Below are 26738 nucleotides of genomic sequence, written 5' to 3' on the forward strand. Positions count from 1 at the left end.
GTTGCCACTGTGCCAGCATTAAACAGAAGTGACGCCGGACCTCTATAAAATACACACCGAGTGGACGGCATATGCTCGAAATTTATAGAGGAATATGTACGGTAATTCACATACTTATAAATACGTCGAACCAAAGACGTATATACGTCCGTGGTCGAACCCATCGTGTAAACTATTTGCATAATATTATGTATATATGCACACAATACTTGATAAATCCTAAGGTATAAGTGTTTATCATGTAATATCCTGTTGATTCGCGTGAACTTCTCTGGTAGCGAATTCTTGCCAAGTTAATGTGTTAGTGGGAATTCCCTGTTACTGCCATAAATAGCTCGGTGCGGGGAAACGTCACGCGCACCAACCAATGGAGTGTGATCGAAGGTACTACGTCACGTGTTTATGTCTGAACGCTCGTGGGGCTCCGAGATAGCACCGTCAGAACCTCTGTCTGCTCTCCACAACGATGGAGAACTTCTCTAAAAAACAAACTCTACAACTCCGTGAGAAGCATATAGGGTAAGTGCAACCAGATATGACCAGTGTAGAAGATCCGTTAGTGTATGACTAGATCTATTAGAATACTGTCAGCATAGTTCTAGGACTAAATAAAGCATTGCACTGCAGCACGAATTTCGCTTAGCTGGTTTGTCATGAACTCGAATAGTGACGAGCGAGGCTGACATCTGACCGATGCTGTAACCTAATGTAAGTTCTAAAGTCCGGGGTCATATTACAAGTATTTCATCTAGATGGCAGCCGCTGTGAAAATGTGTTCGTAGCACAACGGACATTTGAGGTTGTTCAAATAAATATCCAGAGGTAGGTCTACTTGGAGCTACCTGTTGACTTAACGTTGAAACGCCGACATATTTCTGTACCATCCGTAGTGAAGGGGACTGAACACTGTTTTCTGCCGCAGCCTATGTCTGACTGGCGAATGTTAACGAGACGACCTCGGATAGTATTCTGTTTGGGCATAAGATGAAACTCAAGCACCTCTTCACGGTTGTCTCTTTCCACCACCACCACCCCCTCCCCCCCCCTTCTGGGATTGAGGAGGTCACATGCATTCGGGTCTCAATGCTTCATTATTCTTGCACCATATAAAACGCAGTTATTATTGCCAATCATCGCCTGACTTTCATCACAATAATATCACTTTCTTTCAAATATTGGCCACAGTATATTGTCTCATCTCGACATCTGTCCACGCCACGCTTTTCTTTCTGTTCACCTTCCCGATGACTATTTCCCTTTAAATTTTGCCCTGATAATATTCTTCAAATGCAACTCCCGCTAAACAGGTCATCACAGACAGATTGGTTCCTCTACAAATTAATTTCATGTGTACTTTTGTCCCTTTTCTGTTTTTTTTTACCACCTTGAACAGTGCTGTACTGTCACTGTCTGTCAATGATTTTTGTCTTGCATTTCGTATGATGCTTTCTACTGAACCTGTGCAACAAAATTTTCCTACAGTGCTACTCACAGTTGTGTAAAGTATGCAGTTTGTGACTTAAGCCACTAGTCTAAAGCTGAAGTCTTGTAAGATTTCTTCTAGCCTTGTTAGATCACACTCCAGTCCATAAACCAAGACTACAATATACTGAAAAGAATGCCAAATTACATGGGATAGTAGACTCAAAAGTCTGGGTACCGTATTTGACATAATAAGCGCCCAGGGCGCTCTCAAAATTAGACATGGGGGGCTCTTATTAGAATATTGTTTTGGTGAAAAACAACAGAGTTGAGAGATCATACATTTCGTGGTTTATGCTGACAGCCTGAAATGTTTACATACGACAGATATATTTTTCCAGAATTTAATTTCCCATAATTAAGGATGCACATAACATACGTATTATACAAGAATAAATAAGTCTTGTGTACATTGATCAATCGGAAGGGGTGCTAATTGGGATTGTTCATTAGCCAATATATTTATATAAATTTAGCAAATATCGCCATGGGCGCTTATTAGAGGAGGGCTCTTATTACGTCGAATATGGTATGCCCAATATTCCTCAGATACATTTATGACTGTTACCTTCTGGCAATTTTGTTACCAACTCCTTCACATTGGTACTCAATATGCTTGATCACCGATCCATGTTCATTCCTTGATCATTCAGTATTGAAAGAAGAGCAGACAAGTTCGATGACATCTGTGATAGATGTGTTACGAAACTTATGCCATGCCAAATCTGAAAGCGAGACAAGCCACTTTTAACGCAAGACCAATCACTAAATGCGATTTATTAGCTGCCACCTAAAAGCGTGAATGGTAAAACTATAACTGGCACGGATGTGGACCATGGGTACTACACTGACTTACCACAAATAGCCTTGAATCAGACGGGAAAGGGTTCAGGATAATTACGTTACTCAGCCAGTTACATCACTGATTCCTTACTAGTTTACTGGCGGGTGCACAGTGGGCTCGGGCTGGGGTCATTGCAGATCAGGGTATTGGCAGGGTATCCGAAGTATATTATTGTTTATATAGCATACCCAATTGGCATATGACAACAACGCATTTCATTGTGAATGATGCATATTGTGTATACTATAATTAATTTATAATTATCTTGTGCAGGGAATTATCTAGACATGTTCAGAGGCCGACTTACAGCCTCAACTCTCCAGCCAATGCCAGTAAAAATTCCCAATTTGGAATAATGAATTTCCCAGTTCATGTTAAAACTGATAACTAATTTTTACCTGCCACTTGTAACAGGACCAAGAGGAAGGGGTTTTAATGCTTTGTTTCATATTATTGTGCTGAATGTAACCTAATTCCATTTTTAATCAAGATATTGATTTTTTAACCAAATCGCCTGCCAGAGCCACTTAATTTAGAATCCCAGATACATCCGTGATTGTGATGATGTATGTTATGTGACGCCAGTGATAAGTTAATGTTACTTTCACAGTTGTCTAAATAGAGTACCATGTTTAATGCACGGTAAGAGTCAAGAAATAAACCGGGGATACAGAATTTGAAACAGATATTATAGAAGTCTCAATGAAAAGGAAGGATGGAGACTTTCTGAATGACAACTGTGACAACCTCTTATTATCTCGCCCTTGATGAAATGAATGTGGATAAAAAGTATTCTACTTGATGGCACATTTCCAATCCAAAGGACACAAAACATGTTTGTTAGTGCCATGTGCCACACTTGAAAAAATCATTACTGTGAAGTAATGATAGACAAACATGGCTGACATATATGTCGGAACTGTGACAACAATAGCATGGATCTTGATAGTCCCACACAGCTGGTCATGGTCTGACAGATCTAGACAGACCATCTTTCAAGCTAAATCGTTCGGGCCTAAACAAATTTTCGATCACATCAACCGAATTATTGGAAATAATTTTTTTCAACTGAATCTATTAATGATAATAATAAGATTAATAATGATGATGAAAATAATAATAAGATATAATGAAAGAAGTATGAATTTCCATGCAACTGACAATTTATGTTTTTAATTCTCATCACTAATACAACTTTTAGTTATGCCCCAAACATGAAATGTTTACTGGTTTTCAAATGTCACCTATTGCATCACCACTCACAGGTCTTGAGGATACACAATATAACTCAGGCTCATGGTATAAAACCTATCACGGGACGCATAAAACCCCATGTACCCCTCGTGAAACTGCTACAACAAATTTATCATACCGACATGGTTTTATTTGACATTGTCAAAAAATTCAAAATAAATTCAAAATTGATAGAAAACAGCTGCTTGATTGACATGATGACATGTGACATCCACTGGCTCGGAAAAAGCCTGTGGCTTTGCTTTGAAGCGTGGTATAAAGGATTTATTCTGTCTCTCAGAAACGCACATGCAGCCTGTAGTGCTCATGGTGGGGTATAAGAAATTTATTTCCTGTTGAGAAACTTATTTTCCTCGAAGGCGGGTCACACAGTATTTTATCAAGATCACGTGGACCAATCAGATCTCGTCATTCTGACATGGTGGTATGATAATGATCTGTGTGTACTCATGCATATCCAGGGACAATGGGGTAGCCCCATGGTTAAAGCATTAAAGCATTGTCAAAGCATGCCGAAGACACAGGTTTGATTCCCAACATCTCAGCAATATGTATTGAAACCAATTTTGTGGCTGGCATATTGCTAAAAACAGTGTAAAACAAAACATACTCCTTCCTGTGCAAATGCTGTCTAGCCCTCCTTTCCTGTACAAATATCCACAATATAAATATCACTGTATGCCTGTGTACATCCTTGATTTTCCAGCATGTCGTATCTCCATTTTAATATGATAAATATCCAGGACTTATTCACCACCATAATGTCATTCTGGAAATGAGGTCACCAGCTTCATCAACTTTGAACAGAATTTCTCTCACTCTTGAGCTTGAGATTAACGACCAATCAAATTGCTCTTCTGAACACAAGTGTGGCGTAGATTTACATTTGACATCATAGCTTCGCACGAGCAATCCCTCAATATTTTTAATTATGAAATCAGAAGACTTTTAATACTGAATTTCTATCTGGAAAAGATGTTTTCGTGAGTACTAGTGAGTGAGTATGGTTTTATGCCGCTTTTAGCAATATTCATGGCGGGGTACGCCAGAATTGGGTTTCACACATTGTACCCATGTCGGGAATCAAACCTGGGTCTTCGGCGTGACGAGCAAACGCTTTAACCTCTAGGCTACCCGACCGCCCTCGTGAGTACTAAGACAGGGAGGGAAGTGTTTTTGCTACAAGTAGTTCTGGGTGTATTTAAGATGGCATGTAAAAGTAGAGTATGTCCTGATATATCGTAAAAGAATGTAGATTTGATACACTGCGTAATAGAGTATGATGTGTGTAATTCGCGCGTTACGTCTGTCACGGATCTGCCTTGGACTGGAGTACAGTGTGTGAGTATTGTTGACATATTTGTACCTGTGACACTGACAGTAACTCGTTACAGGTGATGACCTGGGTTACCTATCCGTCACTCCTCCACTAGCAGTGCAGTTTACCATGCTGTGATACTCTTACTTGGGGATCATCTCAAAAGCTACAATGAAGTGTTACGTAAGGGTGGTCCTGGGTCCACTAATCCACCTCCTTCTTTGATCAACTGGCCACAAGAAGTGTGTAGAGGATTCCATGAAGATGAATAGGCTCTGAATATGAATCTTAAAAAATTTAAGTGAATATTGAACATCGAAAATCTTGATTTTTAAACATTTTTTTGAGTGTTTTAGTTATGATTGACAAATTCATCATTTGCCTGATGATAGCACCCAGTGGGAAGGAATCAATTATAGGGAATTACCAAACTTTGTGTGATAGTCATTGTCCCCACAGCCAAACACCAAAGAAAGCATCCAGAAGTTGTAGGGGGCACAGGTGGCCCAGTCGTCTAAGGCGCCGCGATTCGCTGTGCAGAGTTGCATCCCTTGGACACGCCAGAAACCTATGGTTGTGGGTTCGAATCCCGGTTCACCCCGATTATGTTTCTAGGTTTGTCAGCACCATACCTGTGCTCAAGGGTTTCACCAAATTGGTAAACGTCTGAGACCTGCATCACTTCGGGCTTTCCTCCCACATTAAGCTGACACACCGTGATATAACTGGAATACTGTTAAAAGCGGCGTTAAAGCCAACTCACTCACTCACTCACACCAGAAGTTGTGAAATATTTGTGAAAAGTTATATCTGGAAAACAGTGTTCTGTCTGACAAAAAACACTTTGTGGTCGTGTTCGAAATAATTTTAAGACCCAACAGTCTGGCAGGTGATTCGTAAGTGTTGCCTGCCCATCTTCAAAGTTACCTGCCCGCATTCAGGCATTATAAATATTGAAAAATTGCAAAAACTAAGAAACGAATCACTTCTTGATTCAGTTGAAATAATGCAAACAATTACTTAAGAACCTACAAGGATTTATGATAAAACTGAATACATATGTAATCTTAAAATTATCTACCAGCTAGTCTGGCAGGTGGAGAAATATTTCATGCAGACCAACAGAAAAATTACCAGCCAGAGGCAGGCGAGCAGGCAGTTATTTCAGACACTTGTTTGTGCAAATGCTTGATTAGTTCCTCAACCTGGTGACTGTTTCATCTAGTGGTCAACTGGAAGCCCCAGTATTATCTTATCATGACAATTTAATACAGAAATAACAAGATACTATCACCGTGAATTGTCATAAGATCGAAAAGGGCCCCACTCCCAGATTATTTTGGGAGTGAATGTTGTCAAGTGCTATACACAGCACTTACCCAGTTATATCACACCTGTCTGTGTATAATCAAGACTTGGCCAGAGAAACTAGTGGTTGATATGACCAATATGTAACGCCATCAGAGACAGTTGGTACAATGACATGCAGTCAACCCAGTCTACATTAAGTTGAAACAGATGTGGAAGGACACTTTGGGACTAGTCAAGGCTTTAGGTCAGGGTTTGAAATCACTTTCATTAGAGAGCTTATGGCACAGTTGAAGTTGTAATGGAATGGTTAAAATAATGCATGAAAGTCACACTAAGAAATCATATTTTTTAACAAAATTGCTTATTATATGCAGGTGTTGATTTAACTGCTGGCCCATTGGCCCATGGCCAGTTAAAATTACAAAGGGATGAACGGTAAAGTAGGTAGCCCGTCTGGCTGATGAAAATTTACCCCTTCTCCGTGTATGTTTAATATTTTTAAGTTGATCATCTCAGTAGAATGACAACTAGGTGCCATTTTGTAATGTTGTGTACAACAACTTCTCTATTTGCTCATAAATTGCCATGAAATGGAAGCCAAGATTTAAGCTTCAAGTTCAGCGTTTTAGGGGTGAGGAGTCCTGAAGTTTTCAGAGCCAGGCTAGGTAGCTACATCACCTCAGGTTCGGCCACTTCACGACCTCCACCATTCAGTTGTAGGCCAGTTAGTTTGGAGAAGGGCCAGTAACATTTAAGAGGAGCAGGCTCTGCTGGCTACATACGTGTTGGTTGTTAAGTCTACGCCTGTATATGCAAAGTTGGTGATAAATGTACTTTCTCCCAAGTGAATAGGACGAACACATGGGGAATGAACATATGAATATTATTAACAAACAATATTATTCACACGATCATCTTTGGGATTCAGAAACTGTAGGGGTTAATAAATCTCAAAAGGAAAAGGGGACGAACATTATCCAGGTCTTGGTGAAGTGACATTCCCCAAGATGAAGACAAGTTCTTGATGGCAAAGCTATACTTCAAAGGTGACACCTAAACTGTGGCACACTTGAAAGACTCTTTGTGGTGGAAGTGTTTCAGAAGCCTGCTGTGAGGGACTTAGGTACAGGACGCCTGGGGTCCAAACTGCCTTCTATGACATACCAGTGTGGTACAGTAAACATTCTTGCACATGTCTGAGCCTACCGATTAGTTTTAAAATAAAAGAACTTAAAATGATTTCAGGTAAACTATTAAAAGTGAATTAGTGTGATAATAACATGATATTTTGAAATACCAGTTGAATATGAGCTAGATGATACATTTTCCTCAAAATTCTAATTGACATGAAAATTAAAAAACAGTAGTCAGCAGTTAACAAGAAGTTTGACTAAAAAGGTAACTCAAAAGATAAATATGTTTGAAAAGAATAGTGCAGATTATATCCTGAAAACATGGAAAATTTAGTCAGACCTTGTCAGTAATATGCAGACCATGAAGACAAAGAAATAATCTTCCTGTACCTTTCGTTTTGCACTTTAACATATTTTAGGCCAGACAAATCACATGACCAGTGAACCTGCAAAGTCAGACTTGCTCCACTACCATCATGTGCCTGGTCAACCTGCAAGGTCAGCCTTGCTCCACTACCATCACGTGCCTGGTCAACCTGCAAAGTCAGCCTTGCTCCACTACCATCACGTGCCTGGTCAACCTGCAAGGTCAGCCTTGCTCCACTACCATCACGTGCCTGGTCAGCCTGCAAAGTCAGCCTTGCTCCACTACCATCACGTGCCTGGTCAACCTGCAAGGTCGACCTTGTTCCACTACCATCACATGCCTAGTGAACCTGCAAGGTCGACCTTGTTCCACTACCATCACGTGCCTGGTCAACCTGCAAGGTCAGCCTTGCTCCACTACCATCACGTGCCTGGTCAACCTGCAAAGTCAGCCTTGTTCCACTACCATCACGTGCCTAGTCAACCTGCAAGGTCAGCCTTGCTCCACTACCATCACGTGCCTGGTCAACCTGCAAGGTCAGCCTTGCTCCACTACCATCACGTGCCTGGTAAACCTGCAAGGTAGACCTTGTTCCACTACCATCACATGCCTGGTGAACCTGAAAGGTCAGCCTTGCTCCACTACCATCACGTGCCTGGTGAACCTGCAAGGTCGACCTTGTTCCACTACCATCACATGCCTGGTGAACCTGAAAGGTCAGCCTTGCTCCACTACCATCACGTGCCTGGTCAACCTGCAAGGTCGACCTTGTTCCACTACCATCACGTGCCTGGTCAACCTGCAAAGTCAGCCTTGTTCCACTACCATCACGTGCCTGGTCAACCTGCAAGGTCGACCTTGTTCCACTACCATCACGTGCCTGGTCAACCTGCAAGGTCGACCTTGTTCCACTACCATCACGTGCCTGGTGAACCTGCAAGGTCAGCCTTGCTCCACTACCATCACGTGCCTGGTCAACCTGCAAGGTCGACCTTGTTCCACTACCATCACGTGCCTGGTGAACCTGCAAGGTCAGCCTTGCTCCACTACCATCACGTGCCTAGTAAACCTTCAAGGTCGACATTGCTCCATGACCATCACATGCCTAGTGAACCTGCATGGTCGACATTGCTCCATGACCGTCACATGCCTAGTGAAAATGCATGGTCGACATTGCTCCATGACGCTCACATGCCTAGTGAATCTGCATGGTTGACCTTGCTCCATGACCATCACATGCCTAGTGAACCTGCATGGTTGACCCTGCTCCATGACCATCACATGCCTAGTGAACCTGCAAGGTCAACCTTGCTCCATGACCATCACATGCCTAGTGAACCTGCAAGGTCGACCTTGCTCCATGACCGTCACATGCCTAGTAAACCTTCAAGGTCGACATTGCTCCATGACCATCACATGCCTAGTGAACCTGCAAGGTCGACATTGCTCCATGACCGTCACATGCCTAGTAAACCTTCAAGGTCGACATTGCTCCATGACCGTCACATGCCTAGTGAACCTGCATGGTCGACATTGCTCCATGACCGTCACATGCCTAGTGAACCTGCAAGGTCGACAGTGCTCCATGACCATCACATGCCTAGTGAACCTGCATGGTCGACATTGCTCCATGACCATCACATCACTATTAGGGTATTCATCGTGATTATAACCAAAACATTTAAAACAGTAACTTAAATTTCAATTTAACGTAGTCCATTCCTTGTTTACAAGTTTAGCCAAATGCTTAATGGTGCACACAACTACTGTATGTAGTTGGATATTGGTTGTGTATCAGTCTGGTGGCCTTTTACTAGTGTACTTCAGTCATGTGACCGTTGTATCATACTGGGAACACAACATCAATTACAGACAACAAAGTAATAATGACAGTCACAGTCACTGAAAAGTGTCCCCTTAATGTGGTCGCTGTCAGCGTTGTTTTGACTTCTGCTGTTCCCGTACTGCTGTCACAACTCAGTTTTGGGTTGTGTGTCATCGTGATGATTGAGCTTGTTCAATTTCGCTGTTTATGCTTTCAATAACAGTGTAGGGGGCACGGGTGGCCCAGTTGTCTAAGGTGCCATGATTCGCTGTGCAGAGTTGTGTCCCTTGGGCATGCCAGAAACCTTTGATTGTGGGTTCGAATCCTGGTTCGCCCCAATTATGTTTCTAGGTTTGTCAGCACCTTACCCATGCTTGTGGGTTTCACTGAAGTAGTAAACGTCTGAGACCTGCATCACTTCGGGCTTTCCTCCCACATTAAGCTGACATGCCGCGATATAACTGGAATACTGTTAAAAGTGGCGTTAAACCCAACTCACTCACTCACTCCAATAGCAGTGTAGCAACTTTCCCGATACAAACAATTGGCAAGTCAATAGTAACGTCTTTTATGTTCAATTTAGCATTTTTGTTTTTTATCCTTTTGCTATTAATGATAATTTTAGTATTTGAGTTCTGCTACACATTTTACATTTTATGGGTCTGCTGCTTCTACTAAAAAGCAGCCGGTCCAGAAATAATTAAACATAAAAATATTTATTTCACAACTCTCATGCTAGTTATATAGACCCTCTTATACAATCAATATGTTATACATAAATTCTATGTCTCCGTCACTATCAGTGATTCAAGAAGCCAGCTGCAGTTTTAATTCCATGGTAGAATGATTTTCATATAAATAAATAATTGACATAGCTATATATTATTATTTTTATTTTTACTGACCTTGTATGGAAAAGCTGGAATAAATCAGTGAAACATAAAATAAAAAAAATTGTAATGTAAAGCAACAGAGTGAAGTAAAGAAAAATGATGATGATTAATCTACTTAGCATGTGACTATGTATTTATGAATGTGGGCCTGCTACTTGCAAGATCGGCAGGCTACGGTTATGTGTCATCATCCTGCATGGCTTGTTGCACAGACAATTTATTTCAGATGCTGTATGTGGGGTCAGGTTAGTGGAGCCCTTCTGGCTGCATGTCAGACTGACATAGCAAACTGCCAGAACACTAGCTCATTATGTATCAACAGGCTTCACATACTGTATACAATATAAGTAAACGTGACAAATATGCCACAAACTTTCACTTCAGTTTTCAATATTTTTGTGACATGTTTCTGTTTCTGTAAGTGGACTTGAAAATATTGAATATGTTCTGCGCAGCCCGGCGTTATTAATTGGTATTCATAAAGGAACTCTATGCACAAGTTGTCGTGGTAACCATTTATCTCATGTGTCCCAAAGCTTAATAAATTACCCAGTAGCCATGCCATGTTAGAATTATTGTGGTTATTGTATGTAGTATGTCACATTGTGGTAATTGTATGTAGTATGTCACATTGTGGTAATTGTATGTAGTATGTCACATTGTGGTTATTGTATGTAGTATGTCACATTGTGGTTATTGTATGTAGCATGTCACATTGTGGTTATTGTATGTAGCATGTCACATTGTGGTTATTGTATGTAGTATGTCACATTGTGGTTATTGTATGTAGTATGTCACATTGTGGTTATTGTATGTAGTATGTCACATTGTGGTTATTGTATGTAGCATGTCACATTGTGGTTATTGTATGTAGTATGTCACATTGTGGTTATTGTATGTAGTATGTCACATTGTGGTTATTGTATGTAGTATGTCACATTGTGGTTATTATATGTAGTATTTATGTGTCACATTGTGGTTATTGTATGTAGCATGTCACATTGTGGTTATTGTATGTAGTATGTCACATTATGGTTATTGTATGTAGTATGTCACATTGTGGTAATTGTATGTAGTATGTCACATTGTGGTTATTGTATGTAGTATTTATGTGTCACATTGTGGTTATTGTATGTAGTATGTCACATTGTGGTTATTGTATGTAGTATGTCACATTGTGGTTATTGTATGTAGTATGTCACATTGTGGTTATTGTATGTAGTATTTATGTGTCACATTGTGGTTATTGTATGTAGTATGTCACATGGTGGTTATTATATATAGTATTGACGTGTCACATTGTGGTTATTGTCCCCTCCACTTAGTGGGTCAGGGGCTACATCATGGGAGTTTGTCCGTCCATAATACAAGTATCTGTTGTCCCTCTGTCTTCCCTTCTGCTTCTTAACGGGGACAATTGTCTCAAAAAATATTTAAGTAAGAGAAATGAAATTTTACACACTGATGTAACTGGTCACAACAGAGTTATGGCCCTTGCTCCATGCTTTTCATCTTGTTGCATTCTGCATGAAAGAGGGACAATTTTTCTCAGAAGCTAATGAAGTTACATGAATGAAAAGTTTGCATGCGTACCTAAGACCTGTCATGACTGAGTTAACAAATTAGTGCCGTCATTTTTCCCCACAGTTACAGCCCTTGATCGAGCCCAGGTGCTGTTGTACAAAATTTTCTTAGCGCTAAGGTGATCGTAACTCCAATACCTACGTCATTCATAGCAATGCGGTTGTTTCGTACAACGAAACCCAGGGCAGTCCAACAATACAGTATCAATAAATGGTTGTTACCATATTTGTCTCCTGACATATGAGGGGCGGTGGGGTAGCCTAGTGGTTAAAGTGTTCGCTCGTCACGCTGAAGACTGGGTTGGATTCCCCACATGGGCACAATGTGTGAAGCCTATTTCTGGTGTCCCCGGCTGTGATATTGCTGGAATATTGTTAAAAGCGACGTAAACCAAACTCACTCACTCACGACATAAAAAGCACTAACTAACAATGATGGAGACTAATCATGACAAACCAACAAGTATATATTTTGTTTTAAATTCAGGTACACAATATAGTCACAAAATAATCCATGAATTATCAATATAAAGTATGTAGGAAATGGGAAACTAGCCACACAGGATAGTAAAAGTAAAGATTACTTGTCTGCATTAAATAGTACTCATAGGCAGCAATTCTGGATGTGTTTCTCTGAGACTTCTCTTTAGCTTATCAGATGATAGACCAGAACAGACATTCTGCTTGGTGTGTAATGAGAGATTTTATGAGAGCTTCAAAAGGATGTTACACTAAGGAATTGAATACACACTGTATATGGATGTCAACTTCTTTATTATGAGGAACACAGTTGTGTTCCTCATAATAAAGAAGTTGACATCCATATATTCTCTTCCTTATGTGTATCACTTCTAAATGCCTTTCAAAGATGTTACACTAGTGCATCATTACTGCATCCAACGAATGCCGCCCATCTGTCTTGTTATGTCCTGTACTGTCATTTTTATTTTCTGGTTAACTGGAAAAGATCTTGACAGGTGTCAACCAATTTTGGTAAGTGGACTGTCCCTCATGAAAATATGCTTGTTACTAAGGAAGCCTTTGTTCTCAAAATAGCACATATACTAGTACAAGACTAATACCTTACCAAAATGGCGGAAGGTACATTTGTACCCGGTATACCATGGCATCTTGTTAACATTTCTTGCACTTGTGACAGTGACATCATCAAGGTGTTTTGCGTCTGATTGTGTACTGCTGGAAAGCCCCTTGTGATGATGATACAGTTTTGTCTTATCTTAAACAAAGTCTCAACATGAGGGGGCTAGAAACTTGGGACACTCACATTTAGGTTTGAGGATTGTCACTCTCACTCAACATTGTGTCAGATTTCTTGTGTTTTCTGTATGGTCTTGGTCAATATTCCAAACTGAAGGGCACATTGTACAGTTTTAAGAAAAGCAAGGTTATGGTTAGTTTCTAAAAAGATTTCTTTGGATATGACAAGATACATTTACTGAATCAAATTAAAAACTGTTCAAAATTAATCAAATTTTCAATTTAAAAAATCTTCTTGTTTTCACTTCTAAAACATTTAGAGAAGACACACCTATATGACATGAGAAGCCGTTGATCTGCCCCATGCATACATATGTATATGTCTGTTGTACCACAAAGCAGAGGCCTGAACTCCTGACCCCATCCCATGCAGGGTATCCCTTCATAAACAGTGCTCCTATTACATTCCTTCAGTTGGAGTGTAGATAACGAAGCCAGAAAATTCACATGGAGTGTGGATAAAGAGTTATATGGCTTTATTCTATGCATTTGGTATGAGTCGTATGACTAACATTTTTTGTAGTCTCTTTGTAGACTTTGATCTATGATAATAAATATTTACTATCGAAATAAAAGTCCATGGCTAGCAACATAATTTTATGAGAAACATTTAGTTTCTTTCTTTTGTTAAAATATTCACATTTCTTTTTATTATATTGATGTGTTGTGTAGAGATTCTGATGTACAGAATAAGAAAATTAAGCAAAGATTCTGCAAGGTTTGAAATGAGAGGCCTATTCTGTGTTAGCTATAGAGGTAAATGTTTTGTTTGGATATTTTACTTAAAATCTTTAGAGTTAAGGTTTTTTTCATGTCCTGCCTTGAACAACCCTATAATAGTTTATGGCAGTTTATGATAGTGTCCCTCCTGACAACAATGTCAGAACTCAAATTATTTCTTCCCTCAACATTGTATCACCACTCATTCATGATATAGCCCCTTCTGACAACAATGTGTCACAACTATTGTCTCTCTTGACAACAATGCGTGACAAATCATATAGCTTCTCCTGACATCTTGTCAAACTCATTAGAAGAATGAAGAAAATAACCTCTTTCTTAATAAGGAATAGAAATTTGTTGCTACCCAAAAAATATTGTATGTGAATCTAACACTTCTAGGATGTTACCGATCTATATTTAAACATTGACATTTTAAATCCATGAAGTAATTGATGCAAGAATAGTCATGATAATGGTGAAGAAGTCCTTGAAAGGAAGGTTGCACACTCAGCCACATAATGAGCTGTTTGGTTGTAAATGCTGTTTTTCTCTGTGTTTTTTTATATAGAAATGAGGACAAGGACAATTGCTATATCTTTGTGGGTCAGTCTAACCTCATGTCAGCCATTTCTCTGTCACTAATGATCTTAGAAGGCTTTGGAGGCCATAATGATCAGTGTTCACATTGTGAAGGATTTAGCAACAAATCACTAGGGTCAGTGTGACCTGGAGACGGGTTCAAGGCTAAATGTATTTACAGTGTGAAGACAGTGAGAAGTGTCTGCCGTGTGAACACTGCAGCTCTAGAGTGAGTAATCTGCCACTGGATGATGCCACAGTCATTAATACTGGGCTGTAAGAAGTGGTAGTGTTCAGTGGGTGGAGACAGCAGTCACAACAAACTATCCTGTTGTTATCTGCATTATCTTAGTGAGGTCACACACAAGCTGGATGTGAGTCTGGCCTGTGGAGGATTACCTGTTTGCACTCGGAAGCTGCTGCTTTGTCAGGCTATACACATTAACTTTTCGTATCGCCGCAGTTATGTTTTTGATGACAGTGTAATGTAACTTGTGTGAGAAGTTCCCTGCTTTATCCAGCACCCTGTAGAATGTGGATGCCGAGCAGGTAATAAGCTCTTCCACATGTTACGCCGACAGAACCATGCTTGATCTACCTGCACTGACAAAACAACATTTGATCTATCTGCACTGACTGACAGGTGCTTGTTAGTTGGATAAACAGGGCTACGTGATACCAAGCTGGGTGACTGTACAGGTAGATAGCCAGATGTAGGCGAATCTGCTGAGGGATGTGGGGGGGGGCCATGAAGATTTTTGCTGTGAACATGGTTGTGGTACATGTCCTTGGTGCTGTTGTTCAAAGTGATCTTAGCGCTAAGGTGATCATAACTCCCATAGTTTGACATGGACTTGCGACAGCCGTAGCAGTAAGCTTGTTTTAAACAATGGCACCCTGGTAATTCGTGACAGGGCGTGGACATGGAGGTCCCAGGCTTGCGACATGTGGCAGCATTTCCAACAGTTCTTCTGATCATATCACTGCATGTGCCCAGAAGCCTCCAGCCTATCATGAATGAGGTTTTCAGTGTTTAGTAGATTGAAAAAGTTCAACCACTGACACTAAACTTTGAATGTAAACCTTACCAGAGTAGATATGTCAGTTAAATGTAGCATTCAATCTACAATATTAGTTCTATGTGGTTCAGACTTTCTATAAATTACCATATATTGAAATGTTTGCTGTGACCTATACATGATACAAGAATTAATAATTTGAAGACTAGTACCACAGTCTATTAATACAAAAATTGGCTTACCAGATGCCACATATTGCATCTTATATGCTTACAAATTGTGAATGGATGCAAATAATTATGTTTTTGTTTGTTTTTCATTTTTCAAAAGTAAAATCACAGTTATTTGCATCATTGCTAGTTAAATTACTAACAAACATTGTGTTGACACCAGCACAAAAATGGATAATTTGAGATTCTTACCCTGTAAATACGTGTTATTTAATAGGAGAAAAACCTGCTTTGTATACTTGTGTTATTAGCAGGATTAGGGTAGGACAAACATGTTTTTATGTCATTAACCGAGTTGATGGAGAAATGGTTTAGTTCAGTGATAAATCACCTTTATGCCTGACATGTTCATTTATGGAGGATTTTACAAGTATGCTGTCCAAGTACCCTTCTCCTAGTGGTGTTCACTCTGTGACACGTGCAGATACTGGCTGGGCTGATGCAGCACCACAACTTAGGATCATGCACTGTCTGATGTCAGGAAAAGGTTTCCTTGGTTACATGTGCAGCCATAGTTACCTAGGACAGGAAGTGGATTTGTTCACTTATATCAAAATAATGTGCATTGTCAAGGCTTCATATTGGACAAAATGTGTATACTTCCATGTATGATTAAGAACCATCTTGATACCAGTCTGCTGGTAACCATGGTAACATTTCAAACTATTTTGGTTCAAAGGAGGCCCCAGCATCCAGATGTGTGACAGTCTGGGGAGGCACTTAACTGATAATACTGATAATGTCAGACAACTTATTCCAGATCAGTGCTGAAACTGATTTGCCTGATACAAACTTCAAAATGACAAATAACACAAAGCTCATACTATTTGTCACAAAGTGTAACTCGCAAAACACCTCCATTCTCAGTGCAGATAATACTGAGATTTTTTATGTTATACTGCCATGTTTTTAATGTGTTTATGGTTTGACATTTCAGTGGAAACTGTGCGTTGTTCTTCCCCTCGGACCCCCTGAAGATAGTGAGGGCCTCTGGCCAGTATATGTACGATGAGTCGGGGAAACAGTACCTGGACTGCATCAACAATGTCTGCCATGGTGAGTCAGGCTGTCAGGACTGCAGAGTTGACAACACACAAGTTTACATTTGAATTTTGACAAGTACTGAAGAGCACTTTGAACAATACTTTAATGATAACAGGGATGAGATTCTTCTGCAGATCAGGGAATTTCCGCGAATTTTAGTGACCACAAATTTGTTAAAATCTGTTGGCTTCCCCCATAAACACCCCCAAATTATGGACCATGCTCCATTGCAAAGATGTTCCAGCTGAAACGGAAAATATCCATCCTCATCCCTGTGATGAGATCACAGTAAATTAAGATTTTATCTGAAACATTCGACAGTGTGAGATGAGAGGTATGTGTGTGGGGTACCTTATGTGTGCGTGTGCGTGCACATGCATGTGTGAAAAGTAACATTGATGTTTCACTGTGCACATGTGTTGAGATCTGTGCTAGAGATATTGATCACACTACTGATAACATCATAATCAATGCAACGTGTCTATTTTAGTTGGCCATTGTAACCCGAAGGTGGTGGAGGCTGGAGCCAATCAGATGAAGGTTCTCAACACTAACTCCCGCTTTCTGCATGATAACATCGTCATGCTCGCTAAGCGCATCACAAGCACGTTACCCAAGGGTCTGTCAGTTGTCTACTTCACCAACTCGGGGTAAGGAGTGAGAAGTGTTTGAGGATTTGTCATAGCATATCATCATACCCTGACTGTATAGACTGTTATCCCTCCGGGCATATAATGCTGGGGGATATAGTTGTTACCTCTTCTGTCCGTCCGTCCGTAATCATTTCGTTTCCAGAGCACAACTTGAAAACTGTTCAATATATTTCAACACAACTTGGCAGATATATCAAACAGATCCTGAAGTGGTGCCTTGTGCTATTTCCGGATTTTCGGCCTTTTTATTTTTCTCTATTTCCATGGAAACAATTTGTGCTTAGTCTCATAAGGGGGGCGGTCGGGTAGCCTAGTGGTTAAAGTGTTCCCTCGTCACGCCGAAGACCCGGGTTCGATTCGGTACAATGTGTGAAGCCCATTTCTGGTGTCCCCCGCCGTGATATTGCTGGAATATTGCTAAAAGCGGCGTAAAACCATACTCACTCACTCATAAGGGGTTGGATTTTCACAATTCAAAAAACGTTCAGTATCTTTCAACAAAATTTGGCAGATATATCAAACAGATCCTAAAGTGGTGACTCTTGCTATTTGCAGATTTGTTGCTTTTATATTTTTCTTGATTTCCATGGAAATATTTTGCAGTTAGTCTCAAAAGGGGTAGGTTGATTTTGTTGTCGGAGCACAACTTGAAAACTGTGAAAGACTTTTCATCCAATTCTGGTCCATGTATTAACCAAGGGATGAAGTGGTGCCTTTTGCTATTTAGGGATTTTTCAAAATTTGTTTTTTCCCTGTCTTCATGGAAACAAGTTAGATTTAGTTGAAACAGAGGTAGGTGTCGTTTCTGGAGCAGAACTAAATCTCTATTCCACAGTTTTCATCCAAACTTGGTACATGTATTAATCAAGGGCTTTGCCTTTTGCTATTTAGGAATTTCAAAGAAACAATTTTTCCCCCTGTTTCCATGGCAACAAGTTTGACTTTGACTCTGTTCATAAGTGGTGTGTTTGTGCGGACCATATCTCTAAAAGTAATAGGTATTTTTTTTTATGAAACTGTGCATACACAAAGACCAGGTTGTCATCTGGTGCCTTTTGCTACTTAGTGATTTTTAGAATATATATCTTTTTCCATTTTCATGGCAACAAGTTTGACTTATCACTCTGTTCATATTGGTGTGTACCTGACATACAAAGTTCTGAATCCCAGTTCCATGGTATAGTTTTGATAGCTTAATGACTACTCTTGTATACTGACAGACAGATTAGACAGACATTCTCTCTTCAAGTTGGACTTAAACTAACAGTCAGATGACTTGTTCTTGCAAATTTGTGGGGGCCGGGGCATTTGTCATCTTCTGATGACTCTTGCAACTCATAATATCAATCACAGGATTGTGTGTGATCGTCCACACTCGATTATATAGGTTGCTGTTATTTAGCTAGAATATTGCTGAGTGTGCATTAAACATCAAACAATCAATCAATGGAACACTGCTATTAGTCTCTTTGGTGAAGGTTGCCTGTATGGTGCTGGCAGCATCATAGTCATAGCAGGCACTCAAGACTTGAGGATCCAGATATATCGGTAAGGGATGCAGCTGTGCAAGGTGAGTTATGGTGATTAAAAACAGACTGGTTTCTTGAAAATCCTTGTTTTTTAAATTAATGGGAATGGTATGTTGCAGGTCTGAGGCCAATGACCTTGCATTGCAACTGTCGCGATACCACACGAAGGCCAAGGAAATCATAGCCTTGGAACGAGCGTACCATGGTCATGTGATCTCCCTCATGAGCCTCAGCACCTACAAGATGGACCAGTTGCAAGATGGAGCGAGCATGATCCCCGACTTTGTGCATGTGGTGAGTCAAAACTGTTCACTTGTCAAGCCAGCGCACATGACAGCCTTCTTTCAAGTCATACTTTATCAATGCTCAAAACTTGTCTGAAAATACAGAAGATCCAGAAAATATTACCAGTCATGCTGAAAATGTATAATGGTAGGTTCACTTCAAATCTTATTTCATATGCCAGATAGTCCCTGCCCAGACATGCCTGCTAGGCTCTTTACATATCTCTGCCTCTGGCTCATGTTCGGCACACCCACAGTTATCCTAATTATGCCTCTGATATCCTGGGCTGGCTTGGTTGCCCAGTCCCCGGGGTGCAGCGATGTATAGAGGTGTCAATCAGCTCATCCTCATCCTCGGTTGGTCATCTTGTACTCGTGGGTTTCAAGTGTTACATCTCAACATCTCCACAACATGGAGGATAGTGTTCTTTGTCATGCAAATCTGGCTTAAACAGCAGATAACGTTTGGATGTAACACTTGGTGAGATCAAGCGATCATCTTTCATGGCATGCTCCCACTTGGCTGGGTCCATGTCCTGGGAGGTAGCACTGCAATGAAATTGCATCACAATGCTTTGAAGACCATTGTGATGTCATTGGTTACCATGATGTCACAATTAGGGCTGTAACAATTCACTGATACCTACGATATCATCGATACTTAAGTACACACAATACCTGAATCATCAATTTGTGATATCGCGATAATCTATAAATACAACAGAAGCCAGTAGAGTTACCTCCCATATTGGCAGTGAAGCCACCTGTAAGCATGGCAGAACACAAGAACGTAGTACCTGAGGAAGCGCTGACTAACTGTTACATTTAATAACCATCCCTTCATTAAAAACTATTTTGTTGTTGTTATTTTCTTAAACTTTGTTTTGAGATAACAATAAATAAATGTATAAGGAAAGAGGGTTTAGAGCTGTGTTTCAGTTATTTCATCATTTCTTACAATTTGATATCTTGTATTGTGATGCCAGTAGTATCGTTAGTCTTTATCGTGATACAAATCATATCGCAAGATAACAGGCGATACTCATCTCTAGTCACAATCAAATGACATGACAAATCTCTCTACCTCTTATAAGCGGCTTAAAACCATACTCACTCACTCTACCTCTTATGCTTTTGACACTGCTTATTACTGATTACAAACTGAAAAAGTTGGAAGAAGGATGTTGGATGATGAATGGAATCTCACCCTTGTGTCTTTGTTATCAAATATATCAACATGAGTCAATAAGAATTTTAAAAATCCGAGGCTCTTTATGCACACAGGCGTCCTGTCCAGACACATTCCGAGGGAAGTACCGAGACTGTGACTACAGCATGGAGGAGCTGGGGCAGAAGTATGCAGACGACATCAAGGACATCATTGACGACATCCACAAAGATGGCAAGAATGTCAGCTGCTATTTGGCGGAGTCCATACAGAGTTGTGGTGGCCAGGTCATATACCCTCCAGGATACCTCAAGAAAGTCTTTCAGTGAGTTTCACCCAAATGTATTTCACTTATTTGTTAACTTATTCTGCATTTCTCCTTAATGCATTTACTTCTGTAAAGCTCAGTGAGGTCCAGCTGAAAAAGAAGTTGTTCCAACTAGTTGTGTAGCTAATTCCCTCACACAGCGCCTATGTCAATCACACAGCGCCTATGTCAATCACACAGCGCCTATGTCCATCACACAGCACCTATGTCAATCACACAGCGCCTGTGTCCATCACACAGCACCTATGTCCATCACACAGCGCCTGTGTCCATCACACAGCACCTATGTCCATCACACAGCGCCTATGTCCATCACACAGCGCCTATGTCCATCACACAGCGCCTATGTCCATCACACAGCACCTATGTCCATCACACAGCGCCTATGTCCATCACACAGCGCCTATGTCCCTCACACAGTGCCTATGTCCCTCACACAGCGCCTGTGTCCCTTACACAGCGCCTGTGTCCCTCACACAGCGCCTGTGTCCCTCACACAGCGCCTGTGTCCATCACACAGCGCCTGTGTCCATCACACAGCGCCTATGTCCATCACACTGCTTGTCAACCAGACTGACAGGTCCTTTGTTCTACTGGCATCCTTTTTCTTGTTTGTTATTTCAGCATTCATTTGGATTTATATCATTCATTGGTTTGTGACTTTACGTCATATTTTTTCCATGGCATTAATATATTGGGAATGATGGTGGCTTCAAGTCACTGTAAAAATCATTGCTTCGTTGTTCCAGTTAGCCATTTTGAATTTCCCATGTGGTCATGTTCTTGTGTCATACGTCCTTTATTCTTAGTTGTTGCTTGGTAATTCTTTTATATTGTCTTACCTAATGCTTCCCGTTTGGACATTTAAATGTTTCTCACTATTATGTTGTGTAATTTTATCCTCTAACCGCCATGTTTCTGATTATAACCTCTGCTGCATTGCAGATTTATGCCTGTTGTAATCACTGCCATGGTATCAAGTCTAGCAGGGATCCCCACCCCTTATATCTAGGCTGTACCAACCCTTCCTTTGTGGCTAAGTGAAACTTCTGCTCACCCCTCTCTGGGGTTCTCCAAGTACCTCCAGGTATCTTGGAAGCTGCCACACCTAGTGTTGTATCCATGTTATCCTCTTCTGGCTGGAAGCCATCCTCGTCTTCTACTCCTAAGAGCACTACCTCTCCTTCGCCTGCCTGCAGAGGTCAATGAGAGTAGAGACATCAACAGTAGGAGAGTAGCAAGGCCTAAAACTCATCGACCTCTCACAGCAACCCATACCACAAACTGCCCTATGTTTATAAAATATATTGAAGGATATTATGAAAGCGTCAATATTGATAATATACGACTCAAAAGAATTTATAGAACACCTGATTATTTAGTATTACTACAGTAATGTAAAATAAATCAGGTGTTCTTTAACAAATTTTGAGTGGCATATATTAACTACTACACATTATATCATCATGTGTTTTTGTGCATCGATCTGTGCTCCTATCCTTCAACTATTCCCATGCAGGTATGTTCGGGAGGCTGGAGGGGTGTGTATTGCAGACGAGGTTCAGGTGGGCTTCGGTCGTGCAGGCTCCCACTTCTGGGCGTTCGAGACACAAGGTAGGGAGGGGGTGAAGGTGAAATTGGGTTTAATATCGTGTTCAAGATTATTGCACTTATATAGTCAATTATATCAATTCAAGTGCACTTGCATCAACTCCTCGACCCTCACTCAAGTATAGGAATGCTGGTTTCCCTCCCTCCCCCTGTAACACACACATATATCTATTAGCTTTGTTGACTAAACTAAGCAGACATGTGTCTCTTTTATTTAATCCAAGATCTATTCAATACATTTCTCCCCATAATCTTCACTAATGGTTTGTTTCCTCAAGGCGTGTTCCCGAAAGTGAGTTGAGAAAGTTGAAGAGTGTTTGGACAGCTTGCATCAGTGGTAACCCTCATTGATGTGCATGTTGTTGCAGATGTCGTTCCTGATATTGTGACGATGGGAAAACCGATGGGTAACGGCCACCCCATTGCTGCAGTGGTCACTACGCCTGAAATTGCAGCCAGCTTTATGTCAGCAGGAGTGGAATACTTCAACACAGTAAGGAGAAGTGGGGACATTGTGCATCACTAATACCATCAACACTGTGTATGTTTCTAACACTGACTGGGTTGTATAATACTTATATCATCCCTATCATGCACAGAACAAAGTATGTGATGTAATGAAATCTACAGCAATGAATGTAATGTAGAACATTTGAAAGGAGTGAACTGGTGTATAACACCTGTATTATCCCTACCATGATGGATAGAAATGTGAAACATTTTAAGGGTTGACTGTTACTAACACATATGTAATACCAGCCAAGGATGGAACGTAAGGTAGAACACTTGTAAGGGTTAACTGTTATATAACACTCACATAGTACCTGCCAAGAATGTAATGTAGAACACTTGTAAGGGTTGACTGTTATATAACACTCACATAGTACCTGCCGAGAACGTAATGTAGAACACTTGTAAGGGTTGACTGTTGTATAAAACTCGCATAGTACCTGCCAAGAACGTAATGTAGAACACTTGTAAGGGTTGACTGTTATATAACACTCGCATAGTACCTGCCAAGAACGTAATGTAGAACACTTGTAAGGGTTGACTGTTATATAAAGCTCGCATAGTACCTGCCAAGAACGTAATGTAGAACACTTGTAAGGGTTGACTGTTATATAACGCTTGCATAGTACCTGCCAAGAACGTAATGAAGAACACTTGTAAGGGTTGACTGTTATATAACACTCGCATAGTACCTGCCAAGAACGTAATGTAGAACACTTGTAAGGGTTGACTGTTACATAATGCTCACATAGTACCTGCCAAGAATGTAATGTAGAACAATTGTAAGGGTTGACTGTTACATAATGCTCACATAGTACCTGCCAAGAATGTAATGTAGAACAATTGTTCAGGTAGACTTTTGCTTAACACATATATCAAATTGAACACTGTCGTAGCATATTTTATTAAAATGTTTTTGTTTCCATGGTAATGTTATGCTGGGTGCTGCTTCAGTTTGCTGGTAACCCAGTTTCCTGTGCAATCTCACTGGCCGTACTAGATGTTATCCAGGAAGACAAGCTTCAGGAAAATGCAGTCAAGGTTGGAGGTTATTACCTGGACAAGCTCAAGAAAATGAAACCATGCTACAACATCATTGGCGATGTCAGGTATTGTTATAGGACGTCATGTGTGATAAACAATCAGGCTTTAACAGAGTAGCGCCAATATTACTGTCAAGTGTAATATGCTGTTCATATTGGGTGAGGCAATGTCCATATTACTACATAAGCTCTTGCTAGCACATAGACATCAATGTCAGTGATGATAATATATGATATAACATTCAAGGTAATCATATACCAAGCAATAGTCACACTGTGTTTGAAGTAATATGCACATATGTCACAAAAGTAGCAATTTTGCCTTGATAAGGCTTAAGAAAATAAAAGAATTTGTTCTCAGGCAATGGTTTTTAAAATGTAGTGCAGGCGGTCGGTCTCTTTTTTTCTTTTTTGGGGGGTTGTTCAAACTAGTATGTAACCAAATAAACAATTATGTACAATCAACCAGGGAAAGGCCCTCCCTACATAAATGTATTCCTTGATGAGTAAAATACTGGAATACAGTATGTGACTACAGTTGGACTTGGAATACACTGTATTTAAGGATTTAAAAAAAAATCGAAATAAAAACAAAATGTGCGGTGATTTTTATGATGTGGGCGGTGCCTGAGAACCAAAACTATAATTTCTTTTAGCCTAATGATTGTTCAGCATCTATATTGATGTGTGAAGTTGTGACCTTGTTGAAACGTTGCAGGGGAGTGGGCATGTTTGTTGGGATCGACCTGGTGAAGGACCACAAAACAAGAGAAGCGGCCACGAAGGAGGCAGAATATGCCATTACAAGGTAAGAACACTAACTTCCATTCCCCCGTGGGGTTTCCAGGTTAGACAAAGTCCTGAGCTGGTTGTAAGAATTGACAATGGATCGGGTGGTCAGACTCAGTGACTTGGTTGATTGTGTGTCAGCATGCCCAGACAGCGTGGATCATTGCTCATGTCAATCACTTGATTGTCTGGTTCAGACTTGTATACTTACGGGCTTCCATCATGTAGCTGGAATATTGGTGTGTGGCTTTACACAACAAACAAACAAACATCTGTTTCAGTGAATCAGTGTTTTCTTCTCACCCAGCATTGCACTATTGTGTATTAAGTAGTACGTATCACTGCAATGAGGTATTCAGCAAGAAAGTCCCTTCCATGAAGGCTGAACACATGCACACTCCAAACATTCATGAAGGTGGATTATTGTAATTGTTTAATTGTTTAAGAACAAAGTAGTCCATATATATCTTATTGCAATAAAACTGTTGTGACTCCGTATCTACTGATATGTTTGGCAGGTTGAAGGAGAAAGGCATCCTGTACAGCCGGGATGGGCCAGATAGAAACGTCCTCAAGTTTAAGCCGCCCATGTGTTTCACCACGGAGGATGTAGACAACCTCTGTACTGCTCTCTCAGAGGTGTTCGAGGAGATGGAGAAGGGCCTCCACGTCACCAACTCCTCCAACAACGCTGATGGGGAGGAGGAGGCACGCCCGGTGAAGCGCATGTGTGTGGAAGTCAATCGCTCAGATTCAGACTCGGGTGTTGAGAGATGTTCACCTCATACAGCCAAAGTGCATTAATTCCAGGAGAGAAGAACACAAGATGATGTGCAGCTATGCAAATGTTCTGCAGTATGTCGCAGAATTCATTTCAATAGCTGGTAAAGCAGGGCCATGTTCACAAAGCTGTCTTAGTGTGTGTGTTAAACTAGGACAACTGTCTACTACTGATACACGGTGTAGGATCCTGCTGCGGAAACAGGCTCTGGATCACCAAAGATACACAAGCCAAAGTGTCTGTGGGGAGTCCTCAGAAGTTGCTTTAAATAAATTGATGAGACCCTGCACCAAGTCTAGATGTACAGCTAATCCTATTGGTGCAGATGCCCATTTTCCAAGTAATAATAGTTGACACCCTCTATACAGTAATGCCCTGTTAGTACAGACCCCTGATTTCCATGTGATTACAGTTGAGACCCTCTATAAAGTTATAGCTTGTTATTCTGGACCCCAACCACTATTCAATGATACCCCGTTTTTCTAGCAAGGAAATAATTTTTGTCACCACAATTACAGTTTGGAAGGTCTGTTTACAAAGTGACATAATTCTTTTGCCATGATGCATATTTCTGAAAATTTGTTCTCTGAGCATTTTGACTGGAAACAGTCTACTAACAGGGCTTGCTGTCCACAGACCCATGTGAATATGTTAGACTGCCAAAAACGCTCCACACTTAGATGAAAACTTACGTCTGAATATTATATAATACACATGTTATTGATTGATAGACTTGACGTGTTGACTATTAATTTTGAATGACATATACTTTGCAGTGTGCACCAAAGTGTGTCAATATTATATCTAATTGTATTTTGTATTACTTTACCTTTGGACTAGGTCCCGACTTGTACTGAGAATGTTATTCAAAGTCACCATAGGATTTTATATATATATACAGCCCCTCAAGTTTTATCCCTTGCAGTGTTTTATTGTTGACAAACAATGACAATAAGTTGTTTAGTTTTTTTTCTTATATGAGATATCAACATTATGTACAGCCTCTTATTCCTGCGAATATCCTACCTCTATTACATCATAGCCACAAATTCCCATTTTGGCAATAATCACACTATAAAATCTTTAGATTTTTCGACAGACGTCCTCTTCACTGCCAATTATCCCATAGTCTTGAGGTAAACCCTATCCCTTGTCAAAC

At 40.4% G+C, this 26738-nt stretch overlaps 1 protein-coding gene across 4 annotated transcripts; it reads left to right on the forward strand.

The window, feature by feature from the left end:
• Positions 1-363: 363 nt before the first annotated feature.
• Positions 364-26738, forward strand: LOC124142291 (ethanolamine-phosphate phospho-lyase-like). Of its 4 annotated transcripts, none has more exons than XM_046510680.2 (10): positions 364-519; positions 16777-16895; positions 17374-17533; positions 19185-19359; positions 20634-20842; positions 22365-22459; positions 22825-22949; positions 23921-24075; positions 24728-24817; positions 25317-26738. In XM_046510680.2, the coding sequence occupies exons 1-10, from the start codon at positions 467-469 to the stop codon at positions 25600-25602; spliced, it is 1467 nt and encodes a 488-aa protein (XP_046366636.2). In that variant the 5' UTR covers positions 364-466; the 3' UTR covers positions 25603-26738. The 4 variants fall into 4 exon arrangements, with proteins under 4 accessions (XP_046366636.2, XP_046366638.2, XP_046366637.2 ...); XM_046510682.2 differs by lacking the exon at positions 364-519 and adding an exon at positions 14739-14819; XM_046510681.2 differs by lacking the exon at positions 364-519 and adding an exon at positions 14843-15139.

The sequence above is a fragment of the Haliotis rufescens genome, unplaced genomic scaffold, assembly GCF_023055435.1.
Source record: "Haliotis rufescens isolate VD_foot unplaced genomic scaffold, xgHalRufe1.0.p SCAF_11, whole genome shotgun sequence".
NCBI classification, from domain to species: domain Eukaryota; kingdom Metazoa; phylum Mollusca; class Gastropoda; order Lepetellida; family Haliotidae; genus Haliotis; species Haliotis rufescens.

Bases quoted from the DNA above. Each gene is read 5' to 3' on its own strand.
- LOC124142291 (XM_046510680.2), top strand. From the start codon at position 467: ATGGAGAACTTCTCTAAAAAACAAACTCTACAACTCCGTGAGAAGCAT. The intron at 22,950-23,920 runs GTAAGGAGAAGT...GTGCTGCTTCAG, and splicing joins GAGTGGAATACTTCAACACA to TTTGCTGGTAACCCAGTTTC. The intron at 24,818-25,316 runs GTAAGAACACTA...TATGTTTGGCAG, and splicing joins GCAGAATATGCCATTACAAG to GTTGAAGGAGAAAGGCATCC.